The 20,046-nt window shown below is 40.7% G+C and overlaps 1 protein-coding gene across 4 annotated transcripts in view; it reads right to left on the bottom strand.

Annotated features, from left to right (window-relative positions):
* The window catches only part of LOC127422925 (transmembrane protein 250-like), a 70,562-nt gene extending 51,260 nt beyond the window's left edge, over positions 1–19,302 (bottom strand). Inside the window, exons 1-3 of one of the 4 annotated variants that reach the window (XM_051666790.1) lie at positions 19,170–19,268; positions 13,585–13,667; positions 6,132–7,577 (exon numbers count right to left, since the gene is read on the bottom strand). In XM_051666790.1, the coding sequence (XP_051522750.1) occupies positions 6,986–7,405 (420 nt within the window). In that variant the 5' untranslated portion in view covers positions 7,406–7,577; positions 13,585–13,667; positions 19,170–19,268 and the 3' untranslated portion in view covers positions 6,132–6,985. Of the gene's footprint in view, positions 1–1,342; positions 1,789–6,131; positions 8,210–13,584; positions 13,668–19,169 lie in introns of those variants that run through there. The other 3 variants (XM_051666795.1, XR_007894241.1, XM_051666804.1) reach the window with 3 other exon arrangements.
* Between the last annotated feature and the right edge of the window lie 744 nt (positions 19,303–20,046).

Below are 20,046 nucleotides of genomic sequence, written 5' to 3'. Positions count from 1 at the left end.
GGTCAGTACCTGGATGGGAGACCTCCTGGGGAAAAACTAAGGTTGCTGCTGGAAGAGGTTTTAGGGAGACCTAACCCACCCTGTGGTCTGTGTGGGTCCTAATGCCCCAGTATAGTGATGGGGACACTATACTGTAAAAGGCACCGTCCTTTGGATGAGACATTAAACCAAGGTCCTGACTCTCTGTGGTCATTAAAAAAAGAAAAAAAAAAAAATCCAAGAGCACTTCTTGTAAAGAGTAGGGGTGTAACTCTGGTGTCCTGCCTAAATTCCCCCCATTGGCCCTTCTCAATCAATCCTAATAATCCCCATCCACTAATTGGCTCTATAACTCTACTCTCTCCTCTCCATCAATAGCTGGTGAGTGTACTGGTGCACTATGGCTGCTGTCGCATCATGCAGGTGGATGATGCACACTGGTGTTGGTTGAGGAGAGTCCCGTGTTCCCTGTGTAAAGTGCTTTGACTGCAGTGTCAGAAAAGTGCTACATAAATGTAATGTTTATTCATTCATGTCTTCAATCCAGCGTCTTTAAGAGATGACAAAGTTGGGTGTGTGAAACAATCAGGAATTAAGCATTACGGGGGCCATGTTTTATTTTCAAAATTAAATATACTGTACAATAGTATGATATAATAATATGATATTTTAAAGCGGAATTATTCATTTAATTGGCTATTTTTAATTAATTTTTTATACATTTTTTTAATGTCATAATGTGCATCGGCCTGCTAGCGGCCCACTGGCAAAAGTCCCGCTCCTCCCGATGGCCAATCCGATTCTGTGTTGATAGATATTGCCTCTTCTGCCTCTGGATGTAACATCTGTGCACAATCCCCAAAAGATGCTGGATTGAAGACAGACAAATGGGCCGTTTACATTTAACATGACCTAAAAAAATTAGACAGCACAACAAATAGAGCAGAACACGGGTGTCTGGAGAGGCATTTTTAACAGCTGAAAAAAGGATGCCTTACAATGCCCTTCAGTCATACTATTCACAAGATAACTATTCACAGACTCCAGCAGATCTTTTGGAATCACTACCTGTTCTCCAGTGGCCTTTGACTCATTTGGCATTTCATCAGTGACCACCATCAAAAAGGTAAACTACAATTCTAGTCATCACTGATCAGAAAATGTAAAAACAGCAATGGAGAAAACAGATGCACTCTTTCACTAAGTGAACTGGAACTTTGGGTCTTTGATTGGATGTCAATATTTAGCTCAAGTCTGGATGCCATTTTGCAAACTTCTCATCTTACTAAACAATATATTATGTCCAAGTACACAAATTAAGACAATTCTACAGCACAATAATTGCACACACCAGTGAGACTTACATTATTTTTTATTAATTGTGTTAAGAAGCTGTTCCTGAGAGGTTATTGAACTGTGTTGTGCCACAAAAACCATTTAAACGTGCAGTAGTAGACGTGTCATTTGACACAGGTGATATTCCATCATTGGGCATCTGTCAACATGTCAGTTCATCAGCGCACTGACCCGCTGGCTTGAGCTGTACAATGGCTTGTCCCAAATGTCACTGGTGTCCCTTCAGTTTCAGAACAAAAGAGCATGCTTGGCCAAGTATGAGGCATATGATGTCTTGATCCTCAAACAATAGCAGATTGTACTAACTCACTTGAGTTTCATGCCAGCCTGGCGCCAATACCACCACACTAATGCAACATGCAGCATCAGACTCATGCTCTGATTGGCACCACACAAATAATCTCATGTGATTGCCGCAAGTATGCTGAAAGAGGCCATTAGTGAAGGATATTTCTGTATGAGAATGGAAGGAAGAGAAAGCATGATAAAAGACCTTCGGAAATCCAAACTTGAGTGTTTAATGTAGAACACGTGCAGATACAAAGAAGTATGAAACAGTGTACTGACATAAAAAAAAGTAAATCATACTGTCCTTTGCACAGTGTTAATACAACACATAACACATTTCATATAAAATAAAAAAATAAAACATTTCTTACAAAGGAATATGCAAAATGCAAGATGCCTTTCAGCTCTTTTAAAGGTGCTCTAAGCATTTTTTGTTTGGAATGGCATGCATAAAATGTCGCTACCACCTGTCAAATATCAGTGAAATACATGTCTTGAGAAATCACACCTGTCTCTGTGACAGTGCTAAACAACAAAAAGAGTCAGGGGAGCAGCCACACATTTTAAGCCAATCAGAAAACATAGCCAGTCAGATGGTGTTCAGGAAAGGAATACTAGCTTCCTATTTACTGAATACTGAGCAGTATACACTACTATCCCAACTCTTTTTTTAACAATTAGAAAGTGAAACAGTAGGTATTATTCCACAAAAAAAACGCTTCAATTTGGGCTGCTGATGTAATGCGGTAATACATTTAGTTTGATCAATTATATAAAAAATAACACATAAAAAATACTTAAGCAGTTATACATAATGCCACCTAATCTGTATGTAAATTACGTAATAAAAGTATGCATTGTCCTACCATCAGAGCAATTCAAACTTAAAATATATGTAACTTATATTTTTTACGAGCTGCGTCAGCAGGGGGCAATCAGCGTGCCTCAACAAACCACACAATCAGTGCAGCCGCTCACACAGGATGCATTCTTGATAACTGGACAAATCACAACAGAATGCAGGGATCTCGGGACATGATTATCAAAGCTTCAATTACTTTTAACTTGACAAAGTGTCCTAAAAACACAGCATTTATGATGCTGAAAATTAGTGAGATGCTCCAAAAGCATCCATCATATGTACATACAAAGACTGACAATATGATTAAAAATAGCGCAGACAGAATGCAAAAGCGTGAGACTATTTAGCCCGAGACGGACCACTTATTATTAAAATGAATGGGAGAGATTGGAACAGCCAATATAGTGGGTGTAGCAAAGGAAGTCCCGCCTTACAGGTCAAAGAGCCAATCGCGTTAGATACAGACATTCACTCGAGAATGTGCTTTAGCTGGAACAGCCTGAATAATATTGTTTTTTTAGTGTGATCTAAGCTAAAGAAGCACAATTTATGATACGATTGTTGTCAGATTTTACTGCTGATTTGAAATATGTTGTTTGATCTAAATCTTGAGATTTCTATTCAAGTAGATAGGAGCTGTACTTTTATGTCAATTGAATCAATAGAAAATAGCTGCCCGTAAGCATTCCCAAGATGGCTGCTGAATGGACTGACTTGCCTTGAAAGGGTCTTTAAATGCATCCTGTGCAAACAGGACAGATCGACGAACGCTGTCGACTAGACTGGTTCAATTATATGGGAACAAAAACAAAATATCGACTTCTAAAGCCACTTTTTTGTGTTGTCTAATCAATGATTTACTCATCTGCCACAGTAATGCAAATATTGATATATGCGAATAATTACGATTAATTTAACTGATCGACATGTAATTAATTTAATTAAACACTTTAACTGATTGACAGCCCTAGTTTCAATGCTACATAGGCTACATCCACATTAATCCGGATACATCTGAAAAGGGTGTTTTCGTTTTCGAAATGCTCTCTGTCCACACTGCCGTTTTCAAGTGTTTTCCAAAAGTTTCTCGTCTACACTGAAATGTATGAAAACTCTTAAATCCCCTTACTGCGTATGCAAAAAAATGCTGTGCCATGTACGGTCTGAAACATACTTGTTCTCATGTTCCGTCGTTGGACCACAATTCCGAGTAAATTTCCTGTCGCCTTTGAAGGAATGCAATGTGAAGGTTGTACAAAGTAACATTTATCTTCAACAATGCTATCAAAGTGAGTATCAGACCGCTACAACACCGCTAGAACAAGGGCCGCCAGCTTGATTGTTTTGGGTTGAATGGATCACATGTCTGTGTCACATGACAACAAATACATAACTGTTTTCAGATATCTTCATTTTCCCGCTCCACACAATAATAAGAGGATGCCATTTTAAAATGTATTCACTTGGGAAAGCGTTTTTGAAAAGCTTCGTTTTCACTGTCAAAAACGCCATCTCAGTGTAGACAGAAGGCCAAAAAGTCAAGAAAAAGATGTGTTTTTAAACGAAAACGTATTAGTGTGGACGTGACCATAGTTGGCATTTGAGGTCGACCGATAGTGGATTTTGCCGATATCGATAACTAAGGTGGTCGAATAGGCCGATAACCGATTATTAGTTTTTCAAATGGATTTATAGAATGTTAAAAAATGTCGTCGTCTTTCCATATTACGACGAGCACAGACAGAAGCTACAACAGTCCAAAATGAACAAAATTCCAGATTCAGTCTATTGTGCAACCAAATCCCAATAATAACCAGAAAAAATGAACGACTTTTAATTATAAACAAGCCCAGAATGCACTTACTTATTTCAGGAATCTTATTTTGAAATTATGGAGAATTGGCTTAGTTAGAATGCTCTATATTTAAGTATTTACCAAATGACGTTTTATAGCCTATATTCACCAGACTGAGGATTTTATATATCACCAGGTGAGTTTTTTTTAATTATTATTCACAAGAAAGTTGGAGACACGATGTATGTGCCACGGGTATCGTTTCTATATATTCGATTTTTTTTTTGCATGCACTCGCTTCAGTTTAGAACACTTGTTGATTTATCTAATCAAAATAACTTTGACTAATCTAAATATGCATTGAAGTGAGGATACAAATATGGATGAATATTATCAATGATGAAAGATTTAGATATAACAAATCCCCACAAAGTGTCAGTGATTGTTTTAATTTCACTTCTAGAGGCTGCGGTTATATTGTAAGAATAAAAATTAATAACTATTGGCAACTATCGGCATAGATTTTTGCCGATAACCTATATTTCCAAAAAGCAACTATCGGTTCAGATTAATCGGTAAAACCGATATATCGGTCTACCTCTACCCCGCATATGACCTCTTTACATTGCATGCGAGTGCTGTCTAGTTATCATCTAGAAATAAAACGTATTTTAAAAATAATTTTGTGTAAACCATGTCATAACATTTGTTGGTCCGACCATAAAATTAAGCAAAAAAGAGATGGTGGCAGATATTACACAGTATATCCAGCAGTTAGTGTGTTTTGGTTGTATTCTGCAAATATTGGCAAATGTAGAAGGTTATCTGTTAATTAAATGCATATATAAAATTTGTATTCTCTGCACAGTATTAGAGTTCAATCAATTTATAATTTTTGCAGATTAATTGGCACTGATAGTTGCTTTTATTAGCAAAAATCAGTAGTATGAAATCCTTCATCTGGTGAATAAATAAGCTATATGAAGCATAGACATTACTGAACGTTTATTTACATATACTTGATTGAATGTTAAATCCATGATAATTTTGATGGAAACATTTCAAAATAAGAGTCCACTGTGTATCTGGCTTGTTTATAGTTAAAAGTCCCGCATTATGCACCAAATCTTATTTTCTGGTTATTTTTGGTATTTCAGATACACAAAAACATTAAATATATCGTTTTTAAAAACTATCAACTTATTGATCGGTTATCGGCTTTCTTCCAACACCTTAGTTATCATTATCTGAAAAATCCAATATTGGTTGACCTCTACACAGTATACAATCTATGTATTGCACTTAATAGCAAGAACAGCAGGGCTGGCCCGTGGGTTTGTAGGGCCCTAGGCGAAACATCCTAGAACCACTGCAAACATGACTTTTTAATAGAAAGCACTAAAAAAGAAGCACTATAATGTATAGCTCAGTAGATGACGAATAACATGTCCAATAGCTTTTTTCCTAACATGAAGATGTTAGGTCAAAATGTACATGCATGCATAAGGGAATATGTGTATTTTAGATGCTGTGACAAGTCACCATTTTATCACCTTATTTTGAATATACCTTTCAAATTTTTTCTAGAAGTACAAATAAACCAATGCCTTTATTAGAGGCATTTATTAATCTTGGCTAATGTCAATTTATAAAAATATAATTGTTTATTGTTTGTTCATGTTAGTTCATATTGTATTAACTAATGTTAACTTATAACATTATTAATGTTAAAAATGGACTCATATATGTAGAAATTATTATAAATAAAATTACATATTTTAAATAGGGCCTATAAACACAACACCTCGAAATATATATTTTTGTAAACAAACGTAAAGAATAAACACATACCTCTTAGAGAGCAGAGCTCTTTGCAGATGAATTGCTCATATTTTCACTCTATGTGAGTTTTTTGCGTCTTTATATCGACAGTGTCTGAATTCCTTCCCCAGCAGATTATTCTTGAGAAAACTTGAAAAGCCCTAATGATTTGACAAGCGCTGTTTCTGCTATCCTTTATACAAAATAAGTCTCAAAGACTCAAATAGCCACAAAGCAATATTTTTCATAACTTATTTCCTGCGTTTCTGTCGGGTGTTCACATTATTCAGCAAGGTGAGCTGAAGATCTGTGTCTAATAATGCTGTTATAAGAAGCTGCGCTCCAATTCCCAGCAATGCTTTGTGTTATGAATAAATTATGCAGATTAGAGTGTACTGCTTAGCTTTACTTCTTGCCAATTTTAGATACACTACTGTTATTTTATTTGATGTAACTTTCAGTTATTTGTCTTTTAGTGGTTATTCAGAGCTCATTTTATACTTAAAATGACAATGCGTTGCACGTTGTCCTGTGTGTGTGTGATTGAAACCATAGGACTGTGGAGAGTAGCATGGTACTATGCCATTCCGATTATAGCATCTGCCTCTTTGCCTTTTATGTGATGGGGTTTGCTAACATCTCTTTGAAGGTCAGGGTTTTGGAGAGCGGATGTGTAGTTGGAGCAATGGAGGTGGTCTAATTCAGTGGTTAAGTTTGCAAAATGGCTGATATCACTCACAGCACCTTTAAATTGAGTGTCACAACAAATGTGCCCATTATTATTAAGATCTGCCAAGATCTTCATGCTTATACAGCAAATCAAAGGGCATTTGATAACATAAAGTGTGTGAACAATATTAATTGTCATTCAACCAGTCAGAACATTACATATCTACAAAGACCATGAAACACCAGCCCAGTCCCCCAATCAGAAACATGGTCACGTGCATGCTGTATATGAAGAGATCATTGACAATGCCAAAGTCCAGTTGTCTGTGGCCCAGCAGCAGGAGAATGACGGACAGTTTGTACTGAAGGCGAAGGAAAACGTGCACACTGACGTACTGCACGCAGAAGACAGCGGACAGCGCCACCCACAGCAGCGAGGTGAAAAGGCTGCAGCTGAAGTAGAGAAGGAAGCGGACGAAACTATACATCCATCGGGACTTCAGGTACAGGTCGAAGTTGTTGTACTTGGTGCGTACGAGCTGAGCGGTGCGTGCCGGGCCGCAGGCAGAATGCATGCAGGTGGTGTGAGGGCCGTGGAAGGAGCGGACCCGCCGCGGGATGGGAATGACGGGCATGGGTGGTCTTCAGGAAGGCCCGCTGGCAGGACGCTTCCAGGAACTCTGGCGCTGCATGTTGCATAGCAAGGTCACTTGCTGTTAACTAACAAGTGGACAGACACAAATGGGATGTTCCTATTGAGCCAAGCATGGCCGCTCACACAGTGGACATCTATATAGCAGTGCAACTCTGGGGAAAGAAACATAAAAAAAAAAACGTAGTAATAAACCACTTATCTGCGATTATACCATTCGAAAGCTGAGACTTTCCTTTTTACTTTAGTGCAAAAAATTTGAGCTGTCAGGATTAATGTGCTAACGCATGCGATTAATTAAAGTTTAATGCGTTAATTTTACTTAATTGCGATTAACGCATTTATCGTTAATACAGCATAAACATTGATGTGAAGGGCAGAACCTTTGTAATGTGTCCACCCGAAGTCATTACACTGACTCACACTCCACAGTGCCAGAGCCCTTCTACCAAGTAGAGCCTACAAGCTTAGCATAAAACAGCATAAATGGCAGTACCACAGACATTCTATGGGCAGTACTGTCTTAACACACTAAAGTTGACTGTTACGCTCTCTCCTATGATAGAGCCGTAGAGGTTATCTCATTAAATAAAAGAATCTCTGACAGCGGTTCCATCTCAGTGATAAAATGATGGAGAAAGGAGCTCTAAGCGCTATCTGATGTACAAAACAAGCCCAGATGGGACTTGTGACAGAAATCAAGTATTTTTCAGCCTGTGTAAGGCGCATGGTGAGTTCAAAGTGAGCGCATGGTGAGTTCGATGCTGGTGTTGACGCTCTGATGCGAATCATGAATGCAGCTTCACTATTGCTGTAACAAAGTGGATAGCCACAGTCTACGGACAGAATAATATTGTGGAGGATGAAAGTTTAAGAGATTTAATGCCCATTGCAATGAATATGCAACCTATGTTGGGACTAGTTCTTTCAATTATCAAACTCTTACTTAGACTTTGGGAAACGTTTAATGTTACTTGAATTGGTGATATTTCAGTGCATTTCTATGTTTATATTGTGGAAGGCTTTATTTGGACAATGTTAATAAGGCATTATATTGCTACATATTATTTTGTTTTGAGATGGAAATAAATAAATTTTGAAAAGAAGTATATATGTCAAATTTCAGCACTTTCACAATCCGTGATTAATCATTATTAACTACAAATGATGTGATGAATCGCAATTAAAAAATGTATTTGACTGACAGCACTAATACAAATCAAAATGTTTATCAAAATGACATTTTATTTTTCAAAGTCCTCTGGTTATGTTGTAGTTGTAAGTTGAAGAAATATGATGTTGCTTATTTTGACTCTGAATTGTATTTTTAAAGCTATGATTTTATTTGGTAAAATTCATATGCATAAAAGCTAAATTCATGTATCAAATCATGTTTCAATATTCTTATATTGAATTTGTTTGTTATAGGGCTGCTCGATTATGGCAAAAATGATGATCACGATGATTTAACATGATTACACATTGACTTTAGAAACATTATGCATTTATTGGAACTTTAAAAAAAAAAAATCTTTTTAGCAGTGGATTTCCTTGAACTTGAAATGTAAACTACACCGGGTAGGGGAGGAGGCTATTGTCATACGATAATTATTTTATGTTACGTATGGTGGTCAAATAAAGGAAAGCCTCCATCGCTATCATTTACAGCAGGGGTGCTCACACTTCTATGGAATGAGGATCTACTTTTTCATCATGTTAATGCAGCAAGATCTACCATGTACAATAAAAGCTATACATTATCACAATACCAAAATTTCAGTAGTAGGTAGTGAAATTTGACGATTTTCAATTCCAGCTTACTAACTAACATGTTAATTATGGAAGAATTATTTCAAGTTCTTAAGTAATTATACAAGACTATTGGGGCCTGGGTAGCTCAGCAAGCAAAGACGCTGACTACCACACCTGGAGTCGCAAATTCGAATCCAGGGCGTGCTGAGTGACTCCAGTCAGACAACCAATTGGCCCGGTTGCTAGGGAGGGTAAAGTCACATGGGGTAACCTCCTGGAGGTCGCTATAATGTGGTTCTCGCTCACGGTAGGGCGCGTGGTGAGTTGTGCATGGATGCCGCAGAGAATAGCTTGATCCTCCACACGCGCTATGTCTCCGCGGTAACGTGCTCAACAAGCCACGTGATAAGATGCGTGGATTGACTGTCTCAGACACGGAGGCAACTGAGATTCGTCTTCTGCCACCCGGATTGAGGCGAGTCACTACGCCACCAGGAGGACCTAGAGCACACTGGGAATTGGGCATACCAAATAATAAAAAAATAAGAAAATAAATAAAAAAAAGACTATTAAACAGTAATAAAATAACAATAAAAAAACAGCAATGAATAGTAGAAATATATATAAAAAATAATATATAAAAAATAAAAAAAATGCAGTGCAGCCCTTGCCCCGCTAAGGGAAGTGGGCATCCGCATCCTCAACTATCTCAATGACTGGCTAATCCTAGCTCACTCTCAAGGTTTGCTGTGCGCACACAGGGACCTCGTGCTCCGGCACCTCAGCCGACTGGGGCTTCGGGTCAGCTGGGAAAAGTGCAAGCTCTCCCCGGTTCAGAGCATCTCTTTTCTCGGTTTGGAGTTGGACTCAGTCTCGATGACGGCGCGCCTCATGAACGAGTGCGCACAGTCGGTGCTGAACTGTCTGAAGGCGTTCAGATGGAGGACAGCGGTTCCACTGAAACTTTTTCAGAGGCTCCTGGGGCATATGGCATCCTCAGCGGTGGCCACACTGCTCATGTTGATGCATATGAGACTGCTTCAGCACTGGCTTCAGACTCGAGTCCCGAGATGGGCATGGCGCTGCGGGACACATCGCGTGGCTATTACGCCGATCTGTCACCGCCTCTTCAGTCCTTGGACCAACCTTGCAATTCTACGAGCAGGGGTTCCCCTAAAGCAGGTCTCCAGGTGCGTCGTGGTTACAACAGACGCCTCCAAGATGGGCTGGGGTGCCGTATGCAACGGGCACACAGCCGCTGGCTCCTAGACTGGCCTGCGGCTGCGTTGGCACATCAACTGCCTAGAGTTGTTGGCAGTACTGCTCGCCCTGCGGAGGTTCCGGCCGTTGATCCAGGGCAAGCATGTGTTGGTCCGGACGGACAACACCGTGATGGTAGCGTACATCAACCGTCAAGGCGGTCTACGTTCCCGTTGCATGTCACAACTCGCCTGCCGTCTCCTCCTCTGGTGTCAGCAGTGCCTCAAGTCACTACGAGCCACTCACATCCTGGGCGACCTCAACACCGCAGCGGATGCACTGTCACGACAGGTTACGCTCAGGGGAGAGTGGAGAATCCACCCCCAGGTGGTCCAGCTGATTTGGAGTTGATTCGGTCGAGCACAGGTAGACCTGTTTGTTTCCCGGGAATCCTCCCACTGCCCGCTTTGGTACGCCCTGACCGAGGCACCCCTTGGTATAGACACGCTGGCACACAGTTGGCCCCCTGGACTACACAAATACGCATTTCCCCCAGTAAGCCTCCTTGCGACAGCCCCCCCCCCCTCCCCAGCGAATTCCCATGAGGAAGGACCTTCTTTCTCAGGGGCGGGGCACCATCTGGCACCCACGACCAGACCTCTGGAATCTCCACGTCTGGCCCTTGGACGGGACGCGGAAGACCTAAGTGGCCTACCACCCGCGATGGTAGACACGATCACTCAGGCTAGGGCTCCCTCTATGAGGCGCCTGTATGCCTTGAAGTGGCATCTGTTTGCTAAGTGGTGTTCTTCCCGACGCGAAGACCCCCAGAGATGCGCAGTCAGATCGGTGCTTTCCTTCCTGCAGGAGAGGCTGGAGGGGCAGCTGTCCCCTCCACCTTGAAGGTGTATGTAGCTGCTATTTCGGCTCATCACAATGCAGTATATGGTAAGTACTTGGGGAAGCACGACTTGATCATCAGGTCCCTGAGATGCGCTAGGAGGTTGAATCCCTCCAGACTGCACCTCGTCCCCTCGTGGGACCTCTCTGTAGTCCTTCGGGGTCTACGGGGAGCTCCTTTGGAGTCAGCTGAGCTTAAGGCACTCTCTTTGAAGACTGCCCTCCTGACTGCGCTCACTTCCGTCAAGAGGGTAGGGGACCTGCAGGTGTTCTCTGTCAGTGAATCGTGCCTGGAGTTCAGTCCGGGTTACTCTCATGTGATCTTGAGATCCCGACCGGGCTATGTGCCCAAGGTTCCCACGACCCCTTTTAAGGATCAGGTGGTGAACCTGCAAGCGCTGCACCAGGAGGAGGCAGACCCACCCTTGGCGTTGCTGTGTCCGCTGCGAGCTTTACGCATCTATTTGGATTGCACGCAGAGCTTTAGAAGCTCCGAGCAGCTCTTTGTCTGCTTTGGTGGACAGCGGAAAGGAAGTACTGTCTCCAAACAGAGGATCGCCCACTGGGTCATTGATGCCATCGTGATGGCATATCAAGCTCAGGATGTGCCACCACCTGCAGGGTTACGAGCGCACTCTACCAGGAGTGTGGTGACCTCCTGGGCCCTGGCCAGTGGTGCCTCTTTGGCAGACATCTGCAGAGCAGCGGGCTGGGCAGCACCCAACACATTTGCGAGGTTCTACAATCTCCGGGTTGAGCCGGTCTTGTCCCGTGTATTGGCAGGCATGAGCAGGTAAGTTCCGGGACTGCTGGCTGGGTGTACCGCTTGCGCATAGCGTCTTTCCCCTCCCTTGAGGTGAAGACGTGCGCTCAACTCCCAGTCGTGTTCACAGACTGTGATCCCTGGATGACTTTCCTCCTTAGCCCTCTGGCAGTTGAGTTTGCGGAGAAACTCGCTGCCGGGCCAGTACATGCGCTAATGAGACCCTGTACTGTGGTAGGTGCTCCACATGTGCTGGTTCCCCGAGGGCGACCCCGTGTGATATCTTCTGCAAAATCATTTCCCTGTCGGTAAACTGTGTCTTCCTTGGGCAGAGGCCCCTCTGCCCCCGGTTGCCATGCTTTGTAGAAACTCCTCCCCCTTCGGGTAGGACATACCATGGGACCTCTCCATGTGACATACTTCCAACAAGACTCGGTAAGACCATGTGACGTATTCCACTCAAAATACCCCCCCCCCCTTTTGGGCGGGGTGTGGTCTCCGCAGTGTCTTCCCCTTGGGAGGGACACCCCCCGACGTAGACACTTATGGCTCCCAGTCAGTTAACAAATTCCACTCTTTTTGGGGAGAAAAAAAAAAGAGGAAAAGAGGCCTCGGCTGGGCTAGCCTGTCCCTATTGTTGGGCAGTCGACTTGTTCCTGAAGGACAAGGATAAGGGCGTTGGGGGAGGTTACATGACGGCCTGGTGCGCTGGCTACGAGGCACACAACGGTCTGCCTGTCACGCACTGCCGGTTCATGTAACACAGTTCAGATAGCTGTGCCGTTTTGTATAGGGACCCCTAGTGTCACTACATCGACACAACGTCGAGTGAGTGACAGATAGGGAACGTCATGGTTACTGTCATAACCTCTGTTCCCTGATAGAGGGAACGAGACGTTGTGTCCCTCTTGCCACAATGCTGAACTACCCACTGAAATGGCCGGGACCTGGTCTCAGCTCCTCAGCACAAAACCTGAATGAGTGGTTGCATACCAGCTCCTTTTATACCCGTATGTCCGGGGGAGTGGCATGCAAATTCCACTCGCCAATTCCCATTGGCCTTTTTTAAAAAAAGCAGAGGTGTTTGGGGCTCCCAAGAGTGACCACTAGTGTCACTACATCGACACAACATCTTGTTCCCTGGAGGTTACCAAAGTAAGCATGACGTTAGTCATCTTTTGCTGGAATGAGCGTAGCCGAACGTTTTTCGCCAGAGCTATGAACGGAGAACAGAGGCTTACTCCTGGAGAGTGAGCAAGTTAGCCGTGGACTACCGTAGATTGCAGACGTAAAATGACCATTTGTATCTCCACACTTGATCACTATTCATGATAGTAAGAACGGCAAACAATCTGCATAATTCTACACAATTATAGGTAAAGGTGGGCCCGCAGCTGATTAGCAAAACTATTTCAACAAAATAACATTAGTTATTAGGTTAGCAGAGGCCTATAGCTGTGCACTGGGTGTACACCGGAGCTACAACACAAAACTCTGCATTTAAACTCTCAGTAGCAGATAAATCCACAAATATCAAGCATACTTACAGGTTGTGATCCTGAAGGGCCTGACTGCACCATCTTTCAGGAGTAACCATCTTGAAAATCCGGCGTTGGTTGTGGTTGTACTGCTAAATAATTAAAATACATTTTAACCATTGATTCTTCAATTCGTCTGCCTTTGGAAGTCCAAACAAAGAGGCTTTGCTTTCGCAGTGAAGAAAACGGCGTCTTCTCGAAATGGCGACAACACTAAACCAACTCATCCGGGCGGGCCAAAGTAGCCCTTAGGCAGGCATTATGCAAATGTGTTACATAGTGACGTAGATACTTTACGGAAGAAATGGCTGGACTACAATCCAGCTGTTTCTTGTAGCTCTTAAGCAGTGTTGTCTGTGGGAGAGAATAACTCCCTTTTGCGTGGACTTTGTGCTTTGTAACTTTGCAGACCTTTTACATGCACAAACAGCTATATTACACGCTAAAGGAAAGGTAAAATCCCAAAAAGCATAATAGGGCCTCTTTAATACTTTTTAAAGTTACTCAGTCAAGAGCAGTGAGTGTTTTCTCGTTTTCTTGTTATGGTTGTTTAATTATTATAATGGCACATTACACTAGACGGCAGCAGGTCTATTAGCTTACATTTATACTTGTATATCTCCGCTGTTTACGTTCACTTTAGACATCACTCTCTGTGTTTACATGAATACCTCACCAAGACTGGCATTTTGGTGGAATTTTGAAATGTATATGACCGTTCAGGCACGCATTAGCGCAAGTATTTTCGGAACACACACGTATGTTCAGCACACACACATATGCCGCCTGTCAATCAAACAGGGCACAGCTGTTACTAGATCTCTAGCGAATTATACAATTACGTGCTCTGGATTTCTTTCAACAGCAGAATAAGAACTTTCTAATAAGTGACACAGGCCTATACACAAATATAGCGGGTTATTTTTCCGTTATTGACATTTTAATCAGTTTGCTTGTCTGGTCGGGCAAGTAAAATTCTCTTTCATTTGCCCCTTCAAAAATCAAAAAACGTTAATGTCGAGCTCTGATTGAATATTGTATTCCACATTCTCTGATAAATTTTTTTTCTTTGGCAGTATAGCTCCTAAAGTAAATGTACATTGTTTTAAAAGAGTTTTAGATATTATTTTGGAAAACAAGCCAAAAAAGACTGATCAAAAATGTATTTTGTTCCAGTGTATAATGGGCTAAGACTACACTCTCTCCCCATTTTGTTCACTTCGATCCATCTTTAACTCAACTTTCTCTACTTAATAGAGCTGCATATCGACGATTTTCTTCATAAGACACACACAGTGAACATGACAGACATATTATGATTCACTACATCGCGAGTCATCACGTTATAATCTAGATGCAGCAAACGTGCGCGCACATCCCCTTACCAGAGTGTGCATCAGCTGGGAGAAGATTCAATCTCTTCAAAACTCATAGATGCGGCACTGACCGCACAGAGAAATGCCAGTTTCAGAGTTTATTTTCATGACCCGCTTCCTTATTATTTGAACTTTAATAAAGCATGCTTTGAAGATATATTTCCTAAGTTTCATTGCGAAACGGAATGTTGCACAATAGTCGTTTTAGCTCGATTATCTTGTTTTCATAATCGTTGGAAGCCAAAATTGTAATTTAATATAAAATTTGATTAGTCACCCAGCCCTAGTTTGTTATATTATAGAGTTTCTAAAATACATATAACTGAATATAATATTTACAGTGCATTCAGAAAGTATTCAGACCCCTTCATTTTTTTCACATTGTGTTATGTGGCAGCCTTATGCTAAATGCTTTCAATTATTTATTTATTTTTTCACATCAATCTACATTACATGCCTCATAATGACAAAGCAAAAACCAGATTTGTGAAAACTTTGCAAATGTATTAAAAAGAATCAACAGAAATATCACATTAAGATATTTTACTCAGGACTTAGTTGAAGCACCTTTGGCAGCGTTTACAGCCTCAAGTCTTTTTGGGTATGATGCGACAAGCTTTGCACATCTGGATTTGGACATTTTCTGTCATTCTTCTCTGCAGATCCTTTCAAGCTCTGTCAGGTTGGATGGGGACAGTAGGTGGACAGCCATTTTCAGGTCTCTCCAGAGATGTTCGTTTGGGTTCAAGTCCAGGCCCTGGCTGGGCCACTCAAGGACATTCACAGAGTTGTCCCTATGCTACTCTTGTGTTGTCTTGGCTGTGTGCTTAGGGTCATTGTCCAGTTGGAAGGTGAACCTTTGGCCCAGTCTGAGGTCCTGAGTGCTCTGGACCAGGTTTTCATTAAGGATATCTCTGTATTTTGCTGCGTTCAGCTTTCCTTCAACCCTGACCAGTCCCCCAGTCCCTGCCGCTGAAAAACACCCCCACAGCATGATGTTACCACCACCATGCTTCACCGTTGGGATGGTATTGCACAGGTGATGAGTGGTGCCTGGTTTCCTCTAGGGATATGCGCTACGACTAATTTGACTGTCATTTAAATGGAAGTTTTGTAACCGACTAGTCTAAAGAGAAACCAACCTTCAGAAAACAGTAAAAAAAAAAAAAAAAAAATGTATGCGACCCATTTAAAATACTTAATCTATTCCAAATCCTATGCTAAATTCCACTGAAATGGGGCATTTACTTGCGACGTGCTCGCCTTGAATTATGATCATTGTAGATTAAATATAGAACATGACACACATTCACTGAATCAACATTAGTGAATATTTAACAGACATATTTATTGAAAATTTAATGAATAGTGCAGGATCAATGGAACAACATAAAAGCCTGTTCTAAACGGAAATCACCAAGTAAAAGTTACTTAACATATTAAAACAGTCAGGACATTGTTGAAAATAATTAACAGGTAGACTAAGCCAAATCTATGAGAGAGAAAAAAAACTGAAAAGTTGCGCGTACTATACGACATGCAGTCGTGCATTAGCCATTGATCTAATATCATGACAGCTGTTCGGTAAAGAACGTTAACCAATAACAGTTACAATGTAAAAAAAAAAAAGCTATAGGATAGAAAAAATAGGCCTGTGATGTAGCCTATAATAAACCTAATGTATTCTAAACATGACGTGCACACAGAATAAAAGATAGTTTAACCTTTTAAGCAGTCGGCACCTCGTTGAAAATAGCCTTCTTAATCAGCAGATTTAAAAAAAATGGCATACCTAGTCTAAAACAGTTCTTTTCTAGTCTACTTACTCAAAAGCATACATATTTGGATGAGCAAAATTAACACGTCGACATGGTCCGGTGAAAGACGGGACTTGACTCACCTGAGGCGATTATCCTGCGCTTGAAAAAGCCTGCACAGCGGAAAAATAACGTACAAGCATGCACAGATGTAAAGAAGACTCAAATGTGAAAACATCCACAGGGACTTTCAAACATTTGGAAAGCCGATTCCCGCACCACCGAAGTGATTTCATATCTACTTTGCTGAGTTTGCTTGTCTAGCGAGAGGGCATTTTCCTGCGCGCGCCGCGAGTGAGAGAGGGAAGAAGCTCGCGCAGACTGAGGTGAAATTAAACTCTGTATCTGTTCAAAAAATCCTCTTTTTTAAATAATATTTGTATTATTAATTCTATTTAAAATATGTAACATTAATATGACAGTAATTTAGGTGCAGCCTCTATAAAAATACAAAGCTAAACGTAAATGTGTAAAAATTATTATCAGTTTAATGGGGGGAAATATTAACCGACTAGTAATTCCAGTGTCGACTAGCAGCATCAGAACCGTTTAGTTGACTAGTCGACTAGTCTCGCACATCCCTAGTTTTCTCCAGACATGATGCTTGGAATTGAGGCCAAACAGTTCAATCTTCGTTTCATCAGATCAGAGAATCTTGTTTCTCACAGTCTGAGAGTCCTTTAGGTGCTTTTTTATGTGTCTTGCACTGAGAAGGGTCTTCCATCTGGCCACTCTGCCATAAAGCCCAGATCGGTGGAGTGTTGCAGTGATGGTTGTCCTCCTGCAAGTTTCTCCCATCTCCACACATGACCTCTGGAGCTCAACCAGAGTGACCATCAGTTTCTTGGTTCTTACCAAGGCCCTTCTCCCCCGATTGCTCAGTTTGGCTGGGCGGCCAGCTCTAGGAAGAGTCCTGGTTGTTCCAAACTTATTCCATTTAAGAATTATGGAGGCCACTGTGCTCTTTGGAATCTTCAATGCAGCCGAAATTTTTTTGTAGCCTTCCCCAATCTTTGCCTCGACACAATCCTGTCTCTGAGCTCTGCAGGCAGTTCCTTTGACCTCAAGGCTTGGTTTTTGCTCTGATATGCATTTTCAGCTGTGAGACCTTATATAGACAGGTGGGTGCCTGTCCAAATCTTGTCCAATCAATTGAATTTGCTACAGGTGGACTCCAGTCAAAGTGTAGAAACATCTCAAAGATGATCCAGAGAAATGGGATGCACCTGAGCTAAATTTCAAGTGTCATAGCAAAGGGTCTGAATACTTATGTCAATGTGATAATTCAGGTTTTTTCTTTTTAATAAATTTGCAAAGTTATCAAAAATATGGTTTTTGCTTTGTCATTATGGGGTATGGAGTGTAGACTGATGTGAAATTATTTTTTTTATTTAAAGCATTTTAGCATAAGGCTGCAACATAACAAAAAGTGAAAAAATGAAGGGGTCGGAATACTTTCTGAATGCACTGTATTTATTTATTGCTGCTCCATCATTCTGAGTCACTTTGACCCAGAAACACAATTTCAGTTTTATGTACTATAGAAAAAAGTAAAATATTTGGCAACATTTAAATGATTATATAGAAACATAATAATTATTTAATAAGAAAGCTGAGATTTCTCTTTTTTACTTTAGAGCATAATACTTCAAATACGTTTCTGGGTCAAAATGGCTTAAAATCATGAAGCAGGTCACATATCAGCATTATATGGTCCACCCTGCACTCTAGATATTAAATCAGCGATTAAAAACTCAGTCAAATATGTAATAACAAAAAATTATGATGTTAAAAACATGCACAAATTTACCAGCAGATAGAGTTTGCATTTAATATTAGCATTATTTTAGTTTATTATTTACCAAAAAGTACTGTGGTAGTGCCATGGTACACTGATAGTATCAAATGGTACAATCATGGTACTTTAATAAAGCCTATACCATGTTACTGACCTATTACCATAACAAATACCATTGTATTTACATTGTACTTGAAAGAAAATAACGATATTACCAATGGTAAGTGTCCAAAAAACATGGTAATACCATGATACTTTGATACTGAATGATCTCCATATCCTGTACTATGATACTTCGCTTACATGGTACTCAAAGGTACTTCAAAGGATACCATGGAATTACTATGACAGATGTCCATGTCCACCAATACCATGGTACTCTTTTGTTAGTATTTGGTGTTTAAAGAATAAGACATTTTCTTAATTTAAGTGAATTTGCTGTGAGAGAAATCATTTTAAATATACAAAAATCTTGCCCTATTTCATATAATGCTCTATGAAACACGTCACATTTAAAAACACACACACACACACACACACACACACACACACACACACACACACACACACACACACACACACACAGATCACATGATCACTCACCTGTCATCACACACGCCGCGCTGTAAATGTGTGTTTGATGATTCTATTATATTTTAATATATTTGACTCACATGCACGTTAAAGCTACATTGATGTGATGTACTGCGGCGCGGAACACGGTCTGTCGCAAAACACAGTTGCCGGCTGATTACCATGACAACAGCTGGACCACTTAAAGGCGTAGGCTCACCTTTTTCATCGCTGACCAACGATATGATTATAATGAATACTTTATATAGATAATCTTTTTTGAATGTTATTTCTCTCAGAGATTTTGGACAGAAGGTTATTTTTTCATTGTCCTCATTGTCCTTGACTCTTAAGTTGCTTGTGTGAATAGTATTTGGAGCCCTATGGTTTTATTAGGTTCATTTCATGTGCGTGAGAGCAAAATTTATGTATCAAACCATGTTTCAATATTTCTATATTAACTGAGTTTGCTTTGTTTATGGAGTTCCTTAAATATATAACCATAACTCAGTGTAATATTTGAAGATTATGAGTTGAATTTGCAGTCATTTTTATTTATTTATTTCCTTTCATTTAGGCCTACCTTCCTATGGATGTCTTTGGTTTGTCAGGTGTGAAGGCTGTTCATGACTGGCAGTAATCTGCTGGCTTTGCTCTCAAAACAGCGGGAGTCTTAAGGATTTAAAGTTGGCCCTGGTCTACCTTACATTGTGCAACAGAAAGCAGACTTTTTGTACCAAAAAATAAAAAAAATAAAAAAAATAAATAAATAAATTATCAAAGTAATCAGAATATTATTTAACTCGAATACATTTTCCTAGCTTTACAGTCTTTGACAGAGACATTAGATCAAATATATGCATATACTCTGAAGGCATATCACTCCCAAATGCGTTTTATTGTTCTT

Source organism: Myxocyprinus asiaticus, chromosome 3 (genome assembly GCF_019703515.2).
Source record: "Myxocyprinus asiaticus isolate MX2 ecotype Aquarium Trade chromosome 3, UBuf_Myxa_2, whole genome shotgun sequence".
Taxonomy (NCBI): domain Eukaryota; kingdom Metazoa; phylum Chordata; class Actinopteri; order Cypriniformes; family Catostomidae; genus Myxocyprinus; species Myxocyprinus asiaticus.
Note: the sequence above shows the minus strand (reverse complement) of the source record. Positions and strands in the feature narration are given on the sequence as shown.